The 24547-nt window shown below is 30.8% G+C and overlaps 4 protein-coding genes across 4 annotated transcripts; 2 read left to right on the top strand and 2 right to left on the bottom strand.

Annotated features, from left to right (window-relative positions):
* LOC145955832 (large ribosomal subunit protein uL14x/uL14z/uL14y-like) lies at positions 1-1344 on the top strand. Its single transcript, XM_083071048.1, has 3 exons — positions 1-840; positions 925-966; positions 1110-1344. Exons 1-3 carry the CDS (start codon positions 612-614, stop codon positions 1190-1192), a joined length of 354 nt encoding a protein of 117 aa, XP_082927174.1. The 5' UTR covers positions 1-611; the 3' UTR covers positions 1193-1344.
* A 35-nt stretch (positions 1345-1379) lies between these two features.
* On the top strand, positions 1380-2427 carry LOC145955831 (casein kinase 1-like protein HD16). The gene is made up of 2 exons (XM_083071047.1): positions 1380-1608; positions 2189-2427. Exons 1-2 carry the CDS (start codon positions 1426-1428, stop codon positions 2345-2347), a joined length of 342 nt encoding a protein of 113 aa, XP_082927173.1. The 5' UTR covers positions 1380-1425; the 3' UTR covers positions 2348-2427.
* Positions 2428-3296: 869 nt separating this feature from the next.
* LOC145956386 (GDSL esterase/lipase At5g45910-like) lies at positions 3297-12603 on the bottom strand. Its single transcript, XM_083071978.1, has 9 exons — positions 12366-12603; positions 12033-12251; positions 11795-11943; positions 11408-11681; positions 11124-11315; positions 4334-4357; positions 4140-4236; positions 3460-3571; positions 3297-3326 (listed from the first exon to the last, which is right to left on the bottom strand). The coding sequence occupies exons 1-9, from the start codon at positions 12601-12603 to the stop codon at positions 3297-3299; spliced, it is 1335 nt and encodes a 444-aa protein (XP_082928104.1).
* A 6774-nt stretch (positions 12604-19377) lies between these two features.
* Positions 19378-23228, bottom strand: LOC109790855 (putative WRKY transcription factor 3). The gene is made up of 4 exons (XM_020350102.3): positions 22665-23228; positions 20850-21514; positions 20604-20762; positions 19378-19981 (listed from the first exon to the last, which is right to left on the bottom strand). The coding sequence occupies exons 1-4, from the start codon at positions 22935-22937 to the stop codon at positions 19699-19701; spliced, it is 1380 nt and encodes a 459-aa protein (XP_020205691.1). The 5' UTR covers positions 22938-23228; the 3' UTR covers positions 19378-19698.
* Positions 23229-24547: the final 1319 nt, after the last annotated feature.

Here is a 24547-nt window from a genome sequence, read left to right on the forward strand (position 1 = left end):
ATTGTCTACGTTGATAGAAAAATACATAAGTTTCAAATTATACCTAGTGACTCTAACAACAATCTTCTCACAATGTTCACAAAAATACTTGCTTCCAAGACTGATAACTTTTTTCGCACATTTGTTGCATGAATTATACACTACTACAAAAACACTGTTTAACATCGCCATATTTACATCGGTTCTGGTAGAACCGATGTAAATTATAAACGCGGTGACAAACTTGTAAATAAATAGAAAATACAAACATATTTACATCGGTTGAGAAGACAAACGATGTAAATATGAGAAATTCTACATCGGGTCTATGATTGACCGATGTAAAAATGAAATTTGAGAATTGTTCTACATCAGTTTTTCTTAGGACCGATGTAGAAATGAAACCCTAATATCACCCTCAAAGGCACAATACCCTTTCAACGATGTCAGCCTCCTACCACACCCAAAACCGTTCTCCTCGCGGAAGGCCTCCTCCTCCTCAACCACCACCTCCACGTCCTCCACTCCGAGCCTTCGCCATTGAAAAGGCCTACATAGCGTTTCAGGCGCTCAGCTTAACCAAGGACAACCTTATTAGGTTAATATACGAGTAGGAAATTTTTCCAGTGGCGATGACGGTGAACTGCACTGACAATACCGACGCGAAGAACCTCTACATCATATCGGTGAAGGGGATCAAGGGAAGGTTGAACCGGTTTCCGTCGGCGTGCGTCGTAGACATGGTTATGGCCACCGTCAAGAAGGGAAAACCTGATCTCCGTAAGAAGGTTTTGTCTGCCGTTATCATCCATCAGCGCAAGCCTTGGCGCCGAAAGGACGTAGTCTACATGTACTTCGAAGGTATATCACTCTTTCTTTCCCTTCCTCTGTAAAATTATTTGTGTTTTGGAACTGTTTCTGAGATTGTGGTTTTCGTTTGTGTAGATAATGCTAGTGTGATTGTGAATCCCAAAGGTGAAATGAAAGGTACGTGATATCTCTTGTCAATGCCTGGTTTCAATTATTGATTGAGTTTGCTTGTTTAGGGTTTTGTTTGGTTGGTTTTCTTAGTGTGAAATTGGATTGTAATGTTACTTGTTTCGTGTGTTGTGTTTGTCTTGTAATTGTAGGTTCTGCTATTACTGGTCCAATTGGGAAGGAGTGTGTTGATCTGTGGCCCAGGATTGCTAGTGCTGCCAATGCTATTGTTTAAGTTGGTTTTAGCTACTTTAATGTTTCTGCATTTTGAACTTGTTTTTGATTGTGTTTTAGGTTGAATTGTAGACATATAGTCTGTCTTGCTTGATTTTGAGATGAGAATGTTTTTGATGGGATTAATTGATAATTATAAGAGTTGTTTCGGTTCGTTCTTGTGTTCTGAATGTTAATTTGATTTTACCTTCTTTTTAGGGTGATAATAAATCCTTCCTTGTTTGCAAAAAGAAGATGGGAACATCTCCTGAGATGCTATGCTGTTTCTGCCCTGCTCCTTTTAGACAGTTCCTTGAGATTGTAGTGAACATGAAATTTGATGAAGAACCTAACTATTCCAAGCTTATATCTTTATTTGATGGTATGCTTAGGCCCAATCCTGCATTGAGGCCTATTAATACTGAAGGTGCTCAAAAGGTAATATTATCATGTGATTTTGGATTATAACTTTTTCTGAATGATATATATAGAAATTGTACAGAAACAGTCAGGAATTTTTTCCCATTTACAAATAGGATTTCCTCTTACTCCCTTAGCTGCATGCTCTATTTTAGGAAACTTAATCTTGTACTATTAGATTTGATTTGATATGATGTGTTAAAATGTGATACAAAATATAAATTTTCACTAATGCTAGGCCATAATCTTAATAAAATTGAGGAAAATGACTCTTGAAATATTATTTAATATGAAAATCAATCATGGTAATATAATAGAACATGGGAACTAATACTAAGATCATCTAAGATACTCTAAATATACTGATATACTATTTTGGATGTTTTCATGTATTGTGGCACCCACCCTCATGCTAAATCTTATTATTAAGCTTTAAATTTGTTGCACATATATATATATATAATAAATAATGGGGCATATATCAGAACTGCTTTAAAACTGATAGTAGGGCATATGGCAACCTTGACTATTTTTATTATTATGTTTTTGGTCTTTGTGTTCATGTTGGTACCTTGTTCCCTCAAACAAAATTTACCAGGTTAGTCAGAAGAGGGGTAGATTGAATATTGAGGAAGAGGATGATTCACAGCCCAAAAAGAAGGTTCGTTTGGGGGTTCCTGCTACACAATGGATTTCAGTTTACAATGCAAGGATGCCAATGAAGCAAAGGTATTACTCTTTGAGCAATTGGATATGAGGTTTTTTATGCACTTTACATTGTATTAATATTAGAACCTTTTTCAAATCAAAGAAAGGTTTGCTTTAGTCTTACATTGGTCCAACCTTTAATTTGAATTCACTTGTTTAATATCACAGTGTATCATATATGTATCATCTAAATGATTCAGACCTTGTTCATTAAAAGTGTATTTTGGAGCCATTTGTGAACCGGAAGTATTTTTTTGTTAAACCAAACTTGAGTCCTTTGAGTGGTTGAATTGAGCTTGTCCTTGCATAACTTGAACTATATTGTTTTAATGATAATTATGTTGTAGAAAAAGTTTAATTAATAGGTGCTGAAATATTTATAACTATGTTATAAACTTACAGTATATGTTAAAAATTAAGTAAATTTAACGCTTTAATTAAGCAATAATAGTGGACCAAATGCCAACTTTACTAATAATGCAGTTCTTGATTTACATAAATAAATTCAGTCCAGCTTTTTTTAGTTTTAAGTGTTATTTTGCTTTTAAGTTATTATAGTTGGTAATGCATCATATAATCTAGCTATAAAGTTGATTCCTTAATATAGGGGGCTTAGTTTTCTTTTCAGTTTGCAGCTTGAATTTTTGTTCATTCTTGATGAATTCTTCATTTTCATTATTTCTTTTGTTCTGATTACTTTTCAGTTATCATTTGCTACGTGTCATTCTTGAATATGTATGTATATCCTAATTGCTTGCATGATTGTTATGCAGCGTAACTACCGGTTCTTCTTCATGTTTGTCTTTTCAACTACACTACTTTGTATATATGTTTTTGCGTTTTGCTGGGTCTATATTAGAAGAATTATGGCATCAGAGGAGACAACAATTTGAGCTGCTGGGTTGTGTTGGTCCCCTTCAGCAAATAAGGGTTTTAGAACCGATGTAGATGACTTTAGAGAACCGATGTAGAATATGCATCTTGTAGTAGTGATAATGTCAATCTTTGTGCTCATCAATTTCTATAATCTTTCCAGAACAGTGCAGTAGCATGGCTAATTACATAATAATAAGGGTTTAATATATATCAGAAAGAATAAATTTAATGATTAAATGTACTTATTAAAATTTGCAAAAAAATAATATTTAAAAATAACAAAACTTGAACACAATCAACAATATCAGAAATTGTCATTCGCTGCGTTTGCAAGAAATCATCACCCATAGAAGTATGACTAACACCATGACTCATAGTAGAATCACATTTGTTCAACCTATGAAAAAAAATCAAAACACTTAAATACCAGAGTACTTCTTATGCAACATTAAAAAAATTGACCATGCATTAAATAGTTTTTCAAGTTAAAGAAAATGTGACCTTTCTCTATACTTCAAATCATGCTTAATGTTCGGATTAATGAGAAGTTTGATACCGTTGTAAGAATTAGAGATACCCTTTTTCCCTTAAAAAAATTAAAGCAAATAAGTTGGTTATCTATGTTTTATATAAAAATTGAAAACATAAAAAAAGATTAGTTTTAGAATGCATACCATTGAAAACATTCCGCTTGCATAGTTGTAATATAACAATTACAACATAGTTACTTGTGTTTTTTTGAAAAGAATTCATCCATTGTAGCAACAAATTCATCCCACGAAGTACACATAAGTTTGTTACTCCTACAATGAATACAAATATTTTAAAGATAATGCTATGTTGTACTTATAAAATGAAACAAATGACTACAATGAGTAGCATCATTTATAAGATACATACAATCAATTAAATGCATTGTAATTAAGGGAAAATTCACTAAAGAAAATATAATATAAAAAACTTACTCCAAATCTTCAAGCACCACCTCCATAAGTTTACTTGTTTTCCCACCTTTATCGGATTCCTTAAGGTCATATTGCTGTATGACATGACCAATTACACCTAAATTGAAATTTAAATATAAATTAAACTATTTAATAAGACTATAACATTTAAGCATAAATAGTTCATCAAAACAACATGTTGAATAACAACTTACCCATTAACACAAACTCATTTGATCCTGCAAGTATATCAGGGAATGGTACAAATGTGAACGAATGTAAAGAAATATTTTCAACCTAAACTTCAGCAATTTTGATGTTTTGTATAAACTCAAGCTTAAATTCGCGGGTGGTTGTTTTAAACATCATTCGATTTTCAGCAACTAACAAATTCTCTATTACATAAGTACGCCTTTCCTTCAACAATCTTTGAAATTTTTCAAGAATTTTTTTTTAACATATGCATGAATCCTTCCATCCTGATTATTAAATATTTTGAAATTAGACATTAAATTAAAATTGAATAAGAAGTTGATGCATCACATATAATTGAAAACCAAATAACAGAGATTATTTGGCCTTTGAAATGAAACTGAAAACATAAAACAGAAATTTAAAATAAATGTAACATTTAATAATAACACAATAAACAAACAAAATACTCCCTAAATAAATACAACATAATAACTTATGAAACATCACTTATATTCTCATTTATTCTAAAGGAAATGCATAAATCAATACAACTATTATCTCAAATGCAAGGAAATATGATAAAGTTACGAAGCTACGAAAAGTTTAAGACTAAAAATGTAGAATAGGTAGAAAGTCAAAAACACAACAGGAACAAATTGATTAAAAACATTATTTCACATCTTAATTGAATCGAATAAGAAAAAATTGAAGTGAAGGACATGTAATGAGTTGGCAGCAAAATAGAAAGGTCAAATTGGAAAAATCTAGCAACACTACATAGAAATTCATCAATTAAAAATGCAAGAATACAACATAACTACTATAGTAATTAGCCTTAAACAAAATGATTTGTACACACAAAAGTGACGGTAAGTTTTTTTAAAAAAAGATATTGAGTTGTAGGATTTGGTTAAAAAAAATTGAAAGATTTGAATCAGACTAATTTCATTTGTTTTAAAATAAGGTTATTATTTGAATTATAATTGGTAAAAATAATTAAAAGAATAAAGGGAAAAAATACATTATCTTCTAAAAAAATATCATATGTGCAGAAAAATTTATCAATGTCTTTACTAAGATCATTGACTCATTGTAATTGATTCTGAAAATAATATCTTTGCTAATCATATTTTTTTTGTGAAGATGAAAATTTCAAACAGAAGCACAAACAAAAACTACATTATCCAACAATGAAATTTATAACTGTTATAATTTATGGAAAAAAAACCTCTTCATCCACCAAAATCATCTCCAAGGAATTTTTTTTAAAGGCATTGAGTTGTAGGATTTGGTTAAAGAGAAAAATTGAAAGATTTGAATCAGAATAATTTCATTTGTTTTAAAATAAGGTTATTATATGAATTATAATAGGTGTAAATAATTAAAAGAATAAACGGAAAAAATTACATTAGCTTCTAAAAAATAACATGCGTGCAGAAAAAATTATCAATGTCTTTACTAAGATTATTAACTCATTGTAATTGACTCTGAAAACAATATCTTTACTAATCATTTTTTTTTTGTGAAGATGAAAATTTCAAACAGAAGCAAAAACAAAAACTACACTATCCAACAATAAAATTTATAACTGTTATAATTTATGGAAGAAGAAAAAACCTCTTCATCCAAGAAAATCATCTCCAAGGAATTTTTTTTAAAAAAAAATATTGAGTTGTAGGATATGGTTAAAAATAAAAATTGAAAGAATTGAATCAGACTAATTTCATTTGATTTAAAATAAGGTTATTATTTGAATTATAATAAGTAAAAATAATTAAAAGAATAGAGAGAAAAAATACACTATCCAACAATGAAGTTTATAACTATTATAATTAATGGAAGAAAAAAAAAAACCTCTTCATCCACCAAAATTATCTCCAAGGAATTTTTTTTTGAAGAAAAGATATTGAGTTGTAGGATTTGGTTAAAAAGAAAAAATTGAAAGATTTGAAGTAGACTAATTTCATTTGATTTAAAATAAGGTTATTATTTGAATTATAACAGGTAAAAATAATTAAAAGAATAAATGGAAAAAATACATTAGCTTCTAAAAAATAACATACGTGCAGAAAAATTTATCAATGCCTTTACTAAGATCATTGACTCTTTGTAATTGATTCTGAAAACAATATCTTTACTAATCATATTTTTTTTGGTGAAGATGAAAATTTCAAACAGAAGCAAAAACAAAAACTACACTATCTAACAATGAAATTTATAACTTTTATAATTTATGAAAAAAAACCTCTTTATCCACCAAAATCATCTCCAAGGAATTTATTTGCAATGAATTCTTAAACTCTAGCATCCTCCACAATATTATTATACGAACTCTTATCTTCTAGTCAATTCTCCTCGCTGCAATGTCCTTTCGTAATGTAAACCTCTGAGCCATGTCCTTTAAAAAGAAGATGAAAGTAAAAAGGATAAAACTTTTAATAATATGTTCACTATACATCAACATTGAAACAACCAACCTTTAAAATTAAAACTTCATACAAGCTTACCTAAAAATGGTTTTCCTATGATTGATAGAGAAAGTGTGAATCCTCATATTAGAAGTACAAAAGTACCCAAATCAGAAAGTAGACAATGTATATATGGAGAGAGTATTTTTAGAAATAGGGAGTATGATGAAACTGGATAATCAGAATGAAGTTTTGAAAAGAAAAATGCTTTAAAAATTAGAGGATAGTTGAGATCAATTGGCATTGAAAAGTTGCAACCAATACATAGGAAATAGATATTCATAATTGCTTCTCTGAGTGAAAGACAAAGTGCAAGCAATTTGATGGTAAATGTGTAAAGCAGAAAGGAAGAGGAAGGGTTTTTCTTTTGTATAAAGCAAAGAGAAAGAGTTTTTATTATGTTCAGAATTTATTAAAAAAAATTCAGAATAATCATGATAAGATAAAATTACATAAGTACCCTTATTTTGATCAGAAAAAAAGAATCACAGATTTTCTTCCTTTTAATATATGTTGTTTTAAAAATCTTTTGTCTTGAGCATAACTTAATCAAATTTTGCAATCAATATTTTTTTGAATTAAAAGTTTTTATATGCTTTCACCATGTCTGCAAAAGCTCTGATGAAAAACCTTTTATGAACAAACTCTTTCTTGTGAAAATCATGACTTTTTCTCTAATATTGTCTGACGCTTTCAAAATCATCTTCATAAAAACAAAGTTTTTTGTTTATAAATGTTTGCAGTCTTTTGCAAAAAGAAATTAGTTTGTCTTAACACTTTGATGGCATCCTTGCTTGCATGGATGTGAGATGATGAACAAGGAAGGACGCTTTTACTCTAAGGATCAAGTTCTTCAAGGTGGCACAAGGTTTTAGGGAGGATGATGATGGAATGGAAGGATTTGGAGGTTGGGTAGAAGGTGTTTGAGGAATTGCTTGAGAAGGATACTCTAGGGTTGGCTCACTTCATGGTGATGAAGGCTATTTCTAGGGTTGTTTCTCTCAAGGTGGATATGGGAGGGTGGTGGCCAAAAATAGCCAAGGAGACTAAGGAAAATATTAAGGCACAAAAAGGCTCTCTCAATATTTGATTTCCAAAGTGCTTACATGAAGCAATACCTAGGGTATTTATAGATTAGGGTGTGAGGTAGGAAGCACACAATTAGGGTGGCGGCTAGGTCAAAAATGTGTGCACATTTCCATGCTAAATGAGATGGAAATGTAACACAAATTCATGTCACATGCAACCCTAATTTGTGACGCCTAGTTGGTGGCCAAAGATGGAATCTTTGGCTTGGTTATGCTACAGCTAGGTGCATGATAAGATCATGCAACCTAGGTGCCCTCCTCTTGGGCCTAAGCCTTTCCAAGTCCAAAAATAGATCAATGTTCACCAAAAATACGTCTAGGCCTATTTCTTACCCTAATAAGATACCTTAGCTACAAATTAAAATCCTATAATCTAAAGCACCCCATAATACAAGGGTAAAATGGAAAATACAAGTAAAAATAAATCCTATGACTAAGGCACCCCAAAATACAAGGATAAAATGGGATATATAAGTAAGATAATTCCTATGTCTAAGATACCCAAAATACAAGGGTAAAATGGGAAAATAAAGACAAGGCAAAATAGGCATAAAAGATAAATTCTATGCTAACAAGGCTTAGGAGATTGATCAATATCCTTTAACCACAAGAAGCATGTCTCTAGGGGTGTTAGCTCCCCTATCTTCTTCCAACCTCCTAGCCATGGACTTTATTGATGGGTCCCACATGAAGCTCCAAGGATGGTCCTCCATCATCCCTTCCTTCTTTAGAAGGATTTGACCTCAAATCTTGAAGCTATTCCATTCTATTGGTCCTTCAAAAGATGTGAGACCACAATTAGGGAAGTAAACTACTAAAACTTAGCTATGCAATCCTTAAGTATACAATTTGTTGAATGAAAGTGTTAGGGGTATTGAGGGAGCCAAAAAGGCATCACCAACACAAGAAAATTTTGAAAAGTTATTGTCCCCATGCAATTCATTCATCAAATCATCTAGCTTAGGGATTGGGTGCCTATATTTTATTCAATGATGGCTTTTATAAAAGGTGTTCATTCTCCATTGCCATCTCTTTACCCTTATGTGGTTGGAGATTTGGTTTTAATGATAAAGAATTTTATTTTTATAATTATTGTATATGTATGTTGGGGTAGAGGGTGTCACATTTATGATAAAGTTCCCTATTCATTTTACTTAGTGTATTACGACATATGAGGTAAATGGTGTCAAAGATGGCGAAAGTTGGAGACATGTCATTGGTGTCAAATTGTTAAAATTAAAAAAAAAAAAGAAATACAAGTTGAAAATGCAAATGGAGCTTGCATTTTTGTTATGTGATTATCATTGACGTTCCACGAGGGCAAAATTTATTAAAAATTATATTTAAAGAAAAATGCTTATATCATTTGCAATTTCAACAGATGAGTGCCTACATGGCGTAATTGTGGAAAAGGCAACTGCCATTTGGGTTTAGTTTACCAAACAAGACTTGTGTCTTCTACAAGGATGCCATTTAACATTAATAATTCAAAATTAGCAACAAAAAAAAAAATTATGTACGTGGCATGAAAATGCAAGGTTCAGCATTGACTGCCCCATTTTGGTAATTTGTTGTAAAATATGCTAACTAAGAAAATTGTCGACATCATTTAGTTTAACTCATCCCATTTATAAAAATTACGTGTTTTTGTAAACAACCCTCCAATGGAACTTGATGTCAAGAACAAAACCATGCATTAAAAATACAATTGGAATTGAATGAGTTGATATTTTGAGATGATATCATTAAATAAAATAAAATTAGTTCAGATTTGCAACATAGTTCTTTTTTTCATATTCTTGAAACTCGATAAGTTAGTTAATTTTTAATTAAAAATATTTAAAAATTAATATTAATCACCATGGTTAAAGATAATAATATATGATATCATGATGCAAATTTTTGTACTTTTTACATAAATATAATCAATTTTATGGAGGGAGTGAGAGTTAAGAAAAAAATATTAATTAGGAACAACTTTTTTGTAATAGGACAAGTAGAAAAATTGTATATCATAATTCTATTGAGTATTGTAATTTGTACATCATAATATAATATGACAAGTAAAAACTTCATGGGTAACATAATAAAAGAAATAAAGCATAAGCTTAAGCCGCATGAGATCTAGAATGCACAAACGAGTTCTTGCGATATTTATAGGTGGATTAACTTTAATTTTTTTCAAAAGAAATTTCCATGAGAAATTTTCAACATTGATAATCATAATAGAAAATACAGGCGGTAGTTAGAGACATGTCATTGGTGTAAAATTGTTAGAAATAAAAAAAAAAAAAGATTACCAGTTGAAAACCTATATGAGGATTGCATTTTTGTTACATGATGATCATTGACATTCATGAGGATAAAAATATTTAAAATTAATTTTAAAAGAAAACGTGTATGTCATTTGCAATTTCAACGCATTGGTGCCTACATGGTGTACTTGTGGAAAAGGCAAATGCCATTTGGATTTTTAATTTATCAAATGAGACTTGTGTTTTCTACAAGGATGCTATTTGACATTAAAAATTCAAAATTTGCAAAAATAAAAACAAAAATGACCTACATGGCATGAAAAATGCAAGGTTGAGTGTTGACTGCCCCGCTTAAATAATTTGTTGCAAAACATGTTAATTAAAAAAATTGTCAACACCATTTGGCTTAACTCATCCCAATTATAAAATAACGTGTTTTTGTAAATTACCCTTCAATTGAACTTGATATCATGAACAAAATGATTTATTAGAAATACAATTGCAATTAAATTAGTTGATATTTTAAGATGATATCATTAAATAAAATAAAATTAGTTTAAATTTATAGCGTAATATTTTTTTTGTATATTCTCAAAACTCAATAAAGTTGTTAATTTGTAATTAAAAATATTTAAAAATTAATATTAATCACCATGGTTAAAGATAATAATATATGGTATCATGGTGCAAATTTTTAAACTTTTTTTTTATAGAAATAGAATTGATTTCGTGGAGGGAGATGAATGTTAAGAAAAAAAACAATAATTAGGAACAACCTTTTCATAAGTAATTTGGAGTACAACTAGTATAATAATGACAACACCAGATCCCCATTCAAGTTATATGGCTTGATTGGGGTTTATGTGTACAAAAACTTGTAAAAGAAACATAAATCCTAATTTTGAATTAATCAAAATAAGTAAAGTTTTCTTTAATTCTTGTGTCAGTTTTAAGTTATCTTGAAAGAAGGAGATTTAAGAGAAGGAATTGCAAAAGGACCCTCAACAATTCCCTTTGCTATTAGCCTATAAGATGCTTCAGTGAAGTGTGCTCCATCCCAATTTATATGTTTTGAAGGGTCAGAGCAAACCATTGAAGCAAGGCTTCCGCAAAATATATGTACATCAACGTTGTAAGGTTCGCCTTTACCACAACATGCTTTAAAAGTGTCGTTCTTACCAAAAGAAAATCCTGCATCATTAATGTACATAAATAAAGCATAAGAAATAAACAAGTCAGAATAAAATTGTCATCCAATATAAGAAATTAAAATCACAAGGTACCATATTGTTGTGGTGCTTCAAATAAACGTTTGGCATCACCGTAATAATCAAAATATATTATCTTAACATGGTTGTTTTTTTGTCGTAGTGTCTCTAGGGCTTGATTGAGCCTCCAATTATAGTATTTAATGAAAACATTATAAGTTGCTAAGCACCCAAATTGATCATAGTCATCTTTGTTACCACTGTTCACCACTGTTAAGACAGCAAAATTACACCCAATTGGGAAGTTCCCTGGCACCACTATCTCTACTGCTCCTTCTTCTATTAATTCCTGGCAAATAAATAGAAACAAAAATGAATTTCTAATCAATCTAGAGCTACCAAATCATATTTCTAATCAAAAGATGAAGTCACATTTCAATGCTTAAATCTGATATGACTTACAGTGGTGACATTGATTATTGCTTCAACAATTAGTGGAACTATTTCACGAAGTTCTACAATATTTTTGTTTGATAAGATAAGCGCGTTGATATCATTTCCACCGATTTCTCCCACGAGAAACAATGAATTTTTGAAGTAGTTATCACACTCTATCATAGAATGGAATAAAATTTGTAAGCCATATTGGGAAAATAATCATGTATATAGAAGAAACATTACTAAAGGAATTTTGGTAAACCTTGTTTATTTTTGCAAAGGGAAGGTTTTAGCTTCTTAAACCAATCAAGTTGAACACTCAACGAAATATTTGTCGATGGTGGAATGAGTCTTTTTTGTATGAAATGGTCCATATCAAGTGCAGTTGCACCAGCAAATGCAAAATTTATCCCTTGTCGAACGTCTTGGCCTTTGGTGAGATTGAGATATGCTGGCAACATTGGCAAGCCATATGCCTCAGCTACAATTGAAACAACCATAGGTTAGTATTTTTTTTAGTCTCTAGTACATTGTTTATGTTCCCTTCCTATTAAGGAAATTTGATTAAGCTATCTAAACAACCAATGGCATATACCTATAAAATCTATGATCAATCGTCCATTCGACGCACGTCCAGATGGATGTTTGAAGTATGTTGAGCCATAAGGGCTGTTGTCATCCGTAGATGGGTAGTAAGTAGCAGCATTTCCGGTGTCACTTATAGAATCACCAAAATTGAATATAGCTTCATACGAGAGAGGATTGGCATTTGAAATAATATTTCCAAGAAAACCACATGTAAAGGTGATGCAAAAGATGATGACCATCTTCATGATGCTATTGTAACCCAAGAAAGGTTTAAAGGACAATTGTGTGTGATGATGGGCACAATGAATATCAATTGGAATTGAACATTATATATAGTCACATAAACCATCATTTCGTCTTGCAATGTTACTGTCATTTTAATTTGACACCGGTTAACTATTTTGTTTCTTAAAAAAGAGAGTTGCAAGTTGTATTCTCATACACTTAACTAATACATATACATCCTTGAATATAGGTTTGTTACTCCTTAACATTTCTTGTTGTGTTGTTATTTTAGTCATTCTATGATAATATGGGTCTTTCCTTTGACTTCTCGTAACAAGATTCTTCAACAACGATTAAAGGCTGTAACGCTTTTCTTATATGCTCGAATCAAAGTGTACTTATTTATCAACAAATTATTTGCCTCATCGTTATAACTATTTGTGGATCAAAAATTTTATTACATAAATTACTCAACTTAAATTGGTTCGACATAATTTTTTTAACAAAATAAATAGCATAGAAGTAGGATACACAAATTTAACAATTGAATGGATATATAAATAGGATAGAAAATAATTATATTTTTATTTGTAAAAGAAATGCTTAATTTTGAAACTTTACAAAGTTATATTAATCATACGAAAGTAGTCTTTTATATGACATTTAATTTGTGCCAAAGTTAAATCTTATATATATATATATTTTTATCAAAACCTTTAACTATTTCATATCTGCTACCATTGTAGTTTTCTCGATCTATCATTGTTATTGCAATCGTCGTCACCTCCACATCCACTATAAAGTCATCACGTCACCACCACTTCATAGTCAATACCATTTCGTCGCTATCGCTCCACAATGGTCATCACTATTGTCGTCGCCACTGTCATATCATAAGAGTTTGAAGTGTTTATTTGATGAGAGAAAGAGTTGCATATGAAACAAAAAAGATAGATGAAATTCTTGAAAGACTATGATTTCTAATTGATATACCATCCTTAAAAGGCTAATGTTGCAATTGACATTTTGAGTATAAAATCAATCATACGTCTTTCTTGTTGACGAAAGAGTTGAAGTTTGTGAAGTCCAGGGATTTGAACTTGCGTGTAAAAATTTCTTTAGAACATATTAGTTGTGGTATGTTCAACGAGATAACTAGCCTAGAGAAAAGGATATATGAAATTGTTATAGTTCACTACAAAAAAATGTGTGATTTCTGGCGGTTATTTTGGTAGTTTCTGGCGGTTAAAAACGGCCAGAAATTGCATTACCGGCGTCATTAATAACCGCCGGATCTACGGTCGCCAAAAACCGTTTGTGGCGGATATTTTGTAAACGCTGGTTTTGTGCGCCAGAAAATTCAATCTCTTTCTGGCGGTTTGAAACCCCCACAAAATGCATTTTGGTTTGACTTGTTTGACATTTTCTGGCGGTCTAAAACCGCCACAAAATTGCAGCTCTGTTTGACTTGTTCATCATTTCTCGCATTTTCTAATAATTTTAAATCGTCAAAAATACACTTTATTTTTCGGTAATTTTTTTTTTAAAATATATTTGGAATTATTTTAAAAGCGCATTTTTATTATAAATTGACAAATAATATTCTGTATATTTTAGACATTTATCAAATTATTATTTAAAATTATCACTAACCATATTAATCATTAAAAATTAATAATGACTATATTATATTGTTATTTAATTCAAGTAACTTATAAATAAAAATTTTACTTGTCAAATTCTAGGATCACTTATTTTAATAAATTATACCTATAATTATAATAATATTTATGTGTTTTGTATGTTTCTTGTTCAAATATAATTACTTAAAGATACATTAAATTAACAATTTTTAACATTATAAAAAAAAATCAAGCCAACATCTAGTCATGGGTCTAGCATGACATATTTTTTTATTATTAAGACATTAACATCCATCAATTTTAAAACATATCCAACATACTCAAAATCAAATTCATGATCAATGCTCAAAAGTAAAATATGTAAATTGTCCCAAAATTAATATTGCTTCAAATATAAAAACATAGGTTCAAATTCATGAGTTCATCTCATGTCTAAAAAAAACAATAATAATGTCAAACTCCATGAACATTACTATCTAATGAAGATCCTCCTTGTGGTGTTGGCATGTCATGTCCACTCCCTTCATCCTATAAAATACAAATTGTTTAATGTTATCCTTATTAATAAAATATGCATAAAATATTAAACTTCAATTAAGTATTAATATAATTTAATTTAGTGCAAAATATAAAACAAAGGTTGTGGATGTTTGCATGAAAGAGTATTTGAACAAGGGTATTCAAACCCTTTATTATGATAAACAAATTGGAAAATAAAAAACCCAAAAAAACATACCACACTACAAAAAATAGGTGGCAGGGATAATTTTTTTAGCCCCTGTTCACGGTCTTGGCTGCAATAGTCACAATGGCAGGCTCAAGACTCTGCAACAGAATTTTAAGGCTTCAATAGCAGTACTATTGAGCATTATTAATAAATATGCTTTGTCCAGTTCCCTTTGACTACAATTTTGTACCTATACAATCACAAACACAAACAGACAGAAGCCCAAATCAAACTATTGAATATGAAGTTGATTTTGTTAGGAATGGCTCATCTATTACTTCAGTGTCCCTTGATGCCATTGTTTCATATGCTTCACCATGCCATATCCAAACTTTGTAATTTTTTGGAAATTGCTTACAAATCAAGTGGTCAAACACAACATCTCTAGTTTTCCATTTACTAAAATGACATTTAGGACATGGACACCTTATTGCACCATTGACAGATCGATTTTCAAAAGAAAAATCTAAGAATTTATTTAATCCATCTAGATATTCTATTGTATTCCTTGGCATATCAATCCATGATTTATCCATTACTACATCCATCTGACAAGGTTCAAGAAGAAGAAAAAACTAGATAAGTAAATTAATTTACTTATTTAAGCCAATTAGTCCAATTTCTGTAGTCCATGAATCTAGGCAATCTTTAAAAGAACCCTTGAAGGTAAACTTACTTGAGAGCCTGCTGTGACAATATCAGTAGATTCTTTGTCTCATAAGCATAAACATCTTCAATATCATAAAAGAATCATATGAATGCATACTTGCTTTGTAAGTTTTAGTGCCACAAATATTTTGACATATAAGGAGATAATCAGATAAACGAATAGAAAGCTGCGTGTATTAAATAATACAAATTCCATATGTCTATACATATAACATGCCTAGAAAGTAGTTATAGATATCCTTAATATATAACTTAACCAATTGCTAAATATCACACCAGTTTAAAAATTGAAATACTACTAAATTAAAAGGCATATTATATTATAAGTCAAACATTTTTCTTTTTACATTTATGTCAAACAAACAGATTACCTTGCAAGTTTTGCTTCCTTAAAAATGGCCAGTTGCTGGGAGAAAAATGATTTGCAAGAACTGCACCCACAAGCAAGTGTAAAAACTGAAAAGCAATCCATCAGTATATGTAAAAGATATTTTTTTACATTTCTCATTTAATTTTCTTACATAAAAACCCAATCTTATAAGAACTTGGTTAAGATACTCTCCATATTAGAGATGCTCCGAATGTAAGAAACCGCTTCATATGATTAAAAGAAATAGAAATAATATGCAAAGCTCATTTAATTTTTTAACGATTATACTATTAGAATACAAAATTGTTAAAAACTCTATTAAGCACATTCAATTTAAATACATCATTGAACATACTTTTAAATTATTCTCACTCATTCCACAACTACTAGGAGTACCAAGCAACCATCGAAAACCTCAAATCACATTAGAATTAGTGCAAGTCTTGATCATTTATATGATACCAAAATTAATTTGTACAAAAGAGTATATGTTGTTCAGAGAGGTTATCCTTTTCAATAAATATCAGTGCCTTATATGATCAGAAAAGTTCCTATTGTATTTTACAAGCCTGAACTGAACCAAAAATGCCACCCCTTCGAATTTGAGGTATCGCGGAAACATAAAAAGAATAGAGCCAAAAATTCAAACAGGGAAAGCAAAATGCATACAAGACTGAGTGAGCTATACCATCCTTCCACAAATAAACAAGTTAACAAACCAAATTCACAAAACACAAAAAGACGTGACATTACACGAGAAATGGCATCACCAACAGTGAAGTTCAAACAAGTGACAAAATATCATCCACATTATAACACCAACTATCGAAAAACAGAACTAATGCAAGCAGGAATAACAAGCTCAGCGAAGTTCAAAAATAAAACAGAAGTGTGCGTTTGGTTTATCATCAGGATGGTATTCAACAAACTTTCACTTGATCCAATTCACAAAACATTGAATGTAACTCTTTTACAAACACACCCTAACTGTAAATATAACTGAAGAATCGAAGACATAGAAATGCACATATCAAAATTATTATGGTTCTTACGAGACACTCAAAATCGAATAGAAACGTGCCCTTCTCACAACAGCAAAAACTATTAAACTGATTCAATTGCATATTCCTCGATTGTTTCACATCGCAAAGCAGAGCAAACAAGGTGCAAAATATGACACTAGCATTAGTAACGTAGAGGTTTCAGTTTGCGGAATCAAATTAGGAATAAAAACCTAGGGCGAAATTCAAAGTTGAAGGAAAGCGCGAAAACTTAAGTAAAGCCTTACCGAGAATGTGATTGAAGGAAAGCAAGAAAGAGAGTGAGTGAGGGACTAGGACTAAGTGAGTGGGAGAGTGAGTGAGGGTCTGGGAGTAAGAGTGAACGAACGAAGTTAAAAAATTGGGGCGGGAATTTTTTTCACTTTTTTTTTATTAAAACCGCGTCCACTCTCCTAAGTGGTTGCCACGTGTGACATGAAAAGGTAGAACAGGTATTTAAAGGTTGTGGCAGTTTTAAACCGCTAAAAATATCATTCTTTTGTGGCGGTTAAAATAACTGCCAGAAATATAATATTTTGTGGCGATTTTTTGAAACCGCCAGAAAAAAACCGCCACTAATTACATAAATTTTTGTAGTGGTTAATGACTTATCAAAATTATAACAATTATTATTCCTGTCATAAGAATGAGTTTTTTTTTTCTTCAATTAGAAGTTTTTATAAGAAAATTCAAAATGAGTAAGATTATAAAATTATACGCTTAACGCACAATTTTGGAAATTGTGTCTTTCTTATATTGCTAATACACAATTTTGGCTTTGACATCCTATTTTAGGATTATGCCTTAGTTAATGGCTCCTTGTGTTGAAACATTCTGTTTGTCTTATTTATTTATTTATTTATTTTCATTTTGTTATTTTATATCAAATTTCTTAGCTAATCTTGTAATAAATTTGAGCATGTGATAGGATTTTTAAAATGTAAGAATGTCTTGAAAACAGGTAAAGAAAATAAAGGAACTTGATCCTAACCACGACTCGCTGGTAGAACCAAAGTCATCAAAATAAAGAAATGTGACCCTAATCGTGACCTGCCGGTAGAACCAACATTATCAAGTTCTTATCCAAGAACAAAGAAAAAAAACTCTCATAGTGAGAAACTCAAAATATGATTAATATTCAATCAGATTTAGATGCTTACAAGATGCTCCTATTTATAGGCTAAAATAAACAACCTATCACTTACATGTAATAACATTCCGTTAAGCTCCACTAGACATTAAAATCCCATCAATTCCTATTAACATTTATTTTCCACTAGGAAGTCAAATGACACTCAAAATTGACCTATGCAATATGTAAAGTCATATAAACTTATTTAATTAAAATAAAATACAAAAATTACAATAAAAATAAGAAAATGAACTTATGTAATTATTGAATATCCAAAACTGTTTCAGCTTCAACTCATTTATGCTTCTTCTAGAAATGAGTTTGGGTTTGTCATGTTTGTTTTCAATTTGGGCCTAAGTCTTCATCAACTTGTAGGAATGTAATCCATTTTGCTATAGCCTTTGAATTTAAACTTGCTTTCGTCTTTATAATTAGTCCTTGTAAAGCTTGCTTCATCCTCTTCATCTTAAACCTTGTCATGGGATCTCCAAATATCACACAATAGATCTTTTTCTTGGTTGGTTGGATCTTTATAAGCATGTTTGTTGTCAAACAGATATATTAAATTGTGAACTAGGTGCATATCTAGATAAATCACTTCACAAATACTAAGGAGAAGAAAAAAAGAAAAAAATAAATAAATTGCTTTGCGAACTAAAATTAACTTATATATAAATTTAAAAAAAACATATTTTAAAAACGTTGATTACATAAAACTTTTACAAACTAAATTATATATAAACTAATTTAATTTTTTGTAAAATTCCTCATTTTTTCAGTAAAAATATATAATCTATAAGCTAATTTTAGGAAAAATTTATTGTATTTTATTTCTCTTATCAGCATGGTCGATCCTAACATTCTATAGACTCTAAGCAAAATAATAAATTATGACTTTGTAGATATAAGTATAAAATAAAAATATATTTTATAAAGGATAGATATGTCATTTTATTAAGAGAATCATAAATCTTATTTTATTAAGTGTATAATATAGTTTTAGAGGGAATAAGTATAACCACAGTATATACTGTAGTTTTTAAAAAATAATATTAAAACAGTTTCTTCAAATATCAATTCCAAATTTCATTAAGTGCGATTTTCATTATTTTTTATATATCAAACCAAGAGAGTGAATATAATATGTTATTAAGTGTAGGTTTTTTTATTTCAAAATATTTTTATATTTTTTCAGCATTGTTTAATACAACAATGATCAAAAACTGAAAGACAGTTCTTTTACATAAATTAAAAAATAAATTGAATGGAAATTAAAGCATGATTGTGAAATCGTATTTTTTTAAAACGTTTAAAAATATAAAAAAAAGAATTCAGGGTGTTAAGATACATACAAATATTAAAACAATAAGTATTTTCTATTTTTTTTTTCTTGAAATATGAGAGACTAAAAAAATTGGGTCTTCCCAATTAAGGTCCGAGGTAGCTGAACTTCTAAACTACCCTCAGGACCGACTCTGCCTCTGCCTATAAGTGATTATCATAGAGAAATTTGTCCAATCGATTCATAAGAAAACTATGTTATCTGCTCTTCCTTCAATCTTAGACTTGCCACAGGTCGCTGCTCATTGCCCCCAACATCCCTGCTGCTGAAACCATGTTTCTCGTCGGGTATGGCATTTTGTGCTTTTAGCTGTGATGCACTATTGTTGGCAAGTGTGTGGCTGTTAGTCTTGGCTGCTGGCACATCATGATTATGCTTTCCTTCATATGTTGTTATGACAGCTTTAGGATCCGTTGAAGCCCTCTCAACATGCTTCCTAACATTGCAACCAGGGGTTGTGCATTTGTAATAGCTCCTACATATCATAAAGGCATGCATCACCTTCTTTTTCAAGAATGGTAACAAAGCTGAGCAGAATATATAGAGTACAATATTTAAGCTTAAGCATTATACTAACCAAGCTTCTTGAATTTTGTTGACAATGTTAGGAAATACTAGCGGATTAAAAGATGGGACCATTAACGATTCACAAACAAACAGTAATAGGGTCTATTTAGATAAATAAATAATTTTTCTGTAAGCATTCTAGGAAGAAAAAATGAAATAAATTTTTTCATAAACTAAAATTAACTTTATCAACTTCTCTAAAATATTGTTTTTAACTCATATTTAAGTTATTTAACTTATGAAATAAGTTATTTCAATTTTTCTTTATACTTTTTTCTCTTAAAAGCTTTTCTAAAAAACCTTATTCAAACAGACTTTAAATCCTGTTATAAAAAAAATTAGAGCAAACAATATAAAAGAACTTCACATCCTATCCAACTCAAATGCCTTTAAACATTAAATGTAGGCCATCCCTGTTATAAGTTGTTCAAATTTTACATGTTATTCTCACTTGTCACTTTAACAGGCAATGATAATGTTCATCCATAACTAAATATAGCAATCGACGTGTGGGAGAAAAGCAATATCACCTTGGATATGGATTTCCTTTGACAACTTTCTGCCCATATTTGCGCCATCTATATCCATCATCTAACAGATCCACTTCACTAATTGTTTGCACAATGATTCTAGGCTCTGCGACAGATCTATGTATAGAGGCTGGATCCTGGAGCCTGGCGTCAGTGTTTCTGCAGAATCATAAAACGTTCCACCATCACAAAAAGCAAAATAGTTATTCCATATCATGAAGAGGTTTATATGAACTAAACCCTTACCTCCTCTTGGGATCAGGTTCAACATTTTTTCCATCTACTTCTGTTTCATGATCACCTACTTCCTCACTGTCACTTGTTCCTGACCCATGTTCAGCTGTTGCCTGACAAGATTCTAGATCCATCTTAGGCACTGAATGAGAACTCATCTCTTCTTTCAATCCATCTGAATTTTCATTTGAAGTGAGGGTCTCTTTTGTGATCCTACTGGGATGAGGACGTTGGTGATTGTGCTCTCCTTTATAAATAATTGCAGTTACATGACCCTCAAGAGAGCGCTCAAGCTTTTTCTTGACAGGACAATTTGGATGTGTGCATTTGTAATAACTCCTAGAGAAGTCACTACCTTTTACATTTTTTTGCCCATATTTCCTCCAGTTGTAGCCATCATCATTAGGCTTATCAGCATTCACAGAAGAAGACTGCAGTTTTTGTTCAGAGTGAGAAAAGTCAATGGATTCTGTCACCCTAGAATCTGGCATTGAGAGTGGTATCAGCTGTTGTGCAATAGTGGAAGAAGCTGAAGGAACTTGTGTGAATGAGGAAGCAGACATTGCTGAGATAGAGAATGGATGTTCAGATTGGATTTGCACATTGGTGTAGGCTGGCACAGCCTGCGATGATGTGACATGTGCTAGCATCTGCTGGTGTGCCATTTCAAGGTGCCCCTAAATTACATGACTTATAAGTCAAATGCTCAGGAGAATAAGGAAAGAAAACACTTTTTAAGTGATAACATTATCATGGCAAAAAACCTTGGTTGTATTTTGCTGCATCACTTACCCTTGCTTATTATTATGTTTTTCATTCATCCTAATTTCATTATAATAAGTGTATGTACATCTATTATCTTGTCCATTCATATTAGTAATCTCTCGTAGAGTCGTAGTCGTAGACCATATTTCAGCCTAAAAACTAGGTAAGAGGAAATCATTCAACTATCCTTGCGGAGAAATTATTATCATGATTCTAGTCAATTTTTTTATCAATACATAGTCAAGTTTTATTTATTTGTAAACTTATCTGGAAAACTTGAGCAGGTGCTAAATTATGATTAATGCGAAAATTGACTTGAAAAAATAAACATATATGAGTTTAGAACTATATAATAATTTCTTATACTATTTAAGACCACGTGATAATTTCTCATGCTCGAGATAGGTGTCACGCGAAATGAACATTTAATAAATTCCCTTTCATTAATTAACACAAGGAAGTTCATATTTATATCCCTACTGTGGTAATCTCTACCTTAATAAAGATTCTCCCAAAAGGAATCCCATGGCTCTAATGAATCAAGTTTAAGAACTCAAGCATGGTAGATAGACACAAGTTTCATAAAGCCATAAAACACATTCTCTTTTAGAAATTACTAGATATTTCAAAATTATCAAATGTGTATATGCTTTCAACTAATTATTACATAACATTATTTTAATTTATAAAAAAAATTAATAATACTTTGTTATATATTATCATATAAAAACTAATTAAACACTATATAATTCAGGAATACCTAATAATATTTCTGTTCTCTTACTAGAATTCAAAACTATGTCCATAGTTATAATGAAAACTCATTCTCTAACACAGGTTTCATAAAGCCACAATTCAAGGCTGTGTCCCGTTTGGTAATAACCTAATACTCTAATTAACGTATTTTAATCATATTTATTGATTTAAAAATTAATTTTAATAATAAAAATATAAATCACACAGAATATGTAATTGCAAAAACTTGTACAAATTTAGGAACAAGTCCAATTACTAAGCATTGAACGTGCTGTTGGAACAAATATAGCAAAAGAAAAGTGTTACTTGAGATGGTGAATCGAAGGTAGCGGGGGTGAACGTGGGCATAGGTGTAGTGGGGTCCACCATGGCGCCGGCAAGGAGCTCCGAGAACGACTTACACTCATCGCCGTCGCCAAAGAAGCTCGAAAGCAGAGTCATGGGACCGGGGCTATACCCCAGGGTAGGCCCACCGTTGAAAACACTCTCCACGGAGGCGCGTGGCCGGAGAACGCTTCTGGGACGCGCCGCTGGCCACGGTGGTGCTTGCTCTCCCTCTCCATTTCCACCGCCAACCATTCACTTTGAATGAACCCAGACAATATAACCTCTTTTTTGTTTATTTTTTTTTTCCTCTTTCTCTCTGTCTTCCTTTTCTGGAACCTAAACTATAAGCAAAAAGTCTCCGACCTTTTTGTTCTGTGTGTGTTGTACGATGATTCTGGTTGGTTGGTTTGATTTTTGGGTTTCGTGGATCTCAATTCTCAATTTCAGCAAAAAGTCCACGCCCCTGATACGCGAGGAAAGAAAAAACCTCTCCTCTGTTTCCCATTTTCTCTCATCATCCTTCACGTATCAACAAAATTATATATTTCATTTTTTTATTACACAATGATATCATTTTCTTTCTTATCTGTAAAACTTAACCACAGGAACATTAATTCGTAATTTAACTAAAAGTGAATTTGGATTCACATTATATTTTACCGAATCTGAATCATGTTAAAACATTTGTTGAAGTGATTTTACCTGAATGTTTAATTTTAGAGAAATTGATTGTGAGTAAAATTATTTTTAACTGAAGTAATTTTAAATAGTTTTTGCGCTCTGCTAAAATTTGTTCTTAATATGAATAATATTACTTTAAAAATTCAAAATCCATTTTGTATCCAAGAAAAATTTTGCACTTTAATTCCTTATACTGGACCAACATATTTATTTTCATCCTTAATACTAATGGAGAAATATAGTAAAAATAAAAGTGAATGAAATTTTAGAGTAAGTTTTATAAAATTGAGGAGCGAGAAATAGTACTTACAACATCAGATATTAAAGTGAAAAAGTATTCTATGGAGGGTTCTTTTTCTCGTTCAAGTCTAAAATTGTAAATTACGTGCGTTCTAATTGTGATTTGTAATAAAAATGAGAATAAAATGGAGAAAGGGTTTAGCGTGCAGTAGGGTTGTGCGATTTGGTGCATTGTCGAGATTGACCCCGGAAGAGTTATGAAATTGCTTGGGTTTGAGAGTGGCGCACCAATGGGGTGCGGTGACGTGAGGGACAGGGGTGAGAAGCGGGTTTAGCAGTCCCGTTTGTTATGTGTTCGTCCTTGTGTAGATAATAAAGACGAAACTCAAGTCAGTCAAGTCACAAAAACTGACAACACTTTTTCCCTTTTTCCATTATAATACTCGGACAAATTTTGCCGCCACGGGATGATAAAGGTTACATCGGTTCAAAGACTTTTTTTTTTCTTTTTTCTTTTTTTAATTATGAAAGTATTATTTTGTCGTAGAGTTTAGTGGGTATTTAAGTTGGTGGTGTAGTAAAATTATTCCATTCATCAATTATAAATTATGATGGGTATAATTTGATGAATGGAATAATTTGTAAAATAGTCATTATTAATTATATTAATAGTTTGAAATATTATATATATATAGGGAAAGGAATGTTATAATAATATTGATATAATTTTTTATTAAGTATTACATTATTTAATAATTTTATTTTAAATGTGAATTTTGTAAGTCTAATTGTTAGATTGAAAATTTTTTACTCTTAAATTATATATACAAAATTTTATATTAATTCAAGATGATTTGATACTTCATTCTTATAAAACAAAATTGACATAATATATACATTTTAAAATATATTAAAATATAAATACTTTAATTACCTTCAAG

This window comes from Cajanus cajan, chromosome 3, assembly GCF_000230855.2.
Source record: "Cajanus cajan strain Asha chromosome 3, NIPB_CcT2T_4, whole genome shotgun sequence".
In the NCBI taxonomy this organism is placed as follows: domain Eukaryota; kingdom Viridiplantae; phylum Streptophyta; class Magnoliopsida; order Fabales; family Fabaceae; genus Cajanus; species Cajanus cajan.

Coding starts and splice junctions, on each gene's coding strand:
- LOC145955832 (XM_083071048.1), top strand. CDS start 612: ATGACGGTGAACTGCACTGACAATACCGACGCGAAGAACCTCTACATC. Junction 841..924: donor AGTCTACATGTACTTCGAAG/GTATATCACTCT, acceptor TCGTTTGTGTAG/ATAATGCTAGTGTGATTGTG. Junction 967..1,109: donor TCCCAAAGGTGAAATGAAAG/GTACGTGATATC, acceptor TTGTAATTGTAG/GTTCTGCTATTACTGGTCCA.
- LOC145955831 (XM_083071047.1), top strand. CDS start 1,426: ATGGGAACATCTCCTGAGATGCTATGCTGTTTCTGCCCTGCTCCTTTT. Junction 1,609..2,188: donor ATACTGAAGGTGCTCAAAAG/GTAATATTATCA, acceptor AAAATTTACCAG/GTTAGTCAGAAGAGGGGTAG.
- LOC145956386 (XM_083071978.1), bottom strand. CDS start 12,603: ATGAAGATGGTCATCATCTTTTGCATCACCTTTACATGTGGTTTTCTT. Junction 11,944..12,032: donor CCTTTGCAAAAATAAACAAG/GTTTACCAAAAT, acceptor ATTCTATGATAG/AGTGTGATAACTACTTCAAA. Junction 11,682..11,794: donor CAATAATCAATGTCACCACT/GTAAGTCATATC, acceptor TTTATTTGCCAG/GAATTAATAGAAGAAGGAGC.
- LOC109790855 (XM_020350102.3), bottom strand. CDS start 22,937: ATGGTTGGCGGTGGAAATGGAGAGGGAGAGCAAGCACCACCGTGGCCA. Junction 21,515..22,664: donor CCTTCGATTCACCATCTCAA/GTAACACTTTTC, acceptor CATGTAATTTAG/GGGCACCTTGAAATGGCACA. Junction 19,982..20,603: donor AAAGGAAATCCATATCCAAG/GTGATATTGCTT, acceptor TATGATATGTAG/GAGCTATTACAAATGCACAA.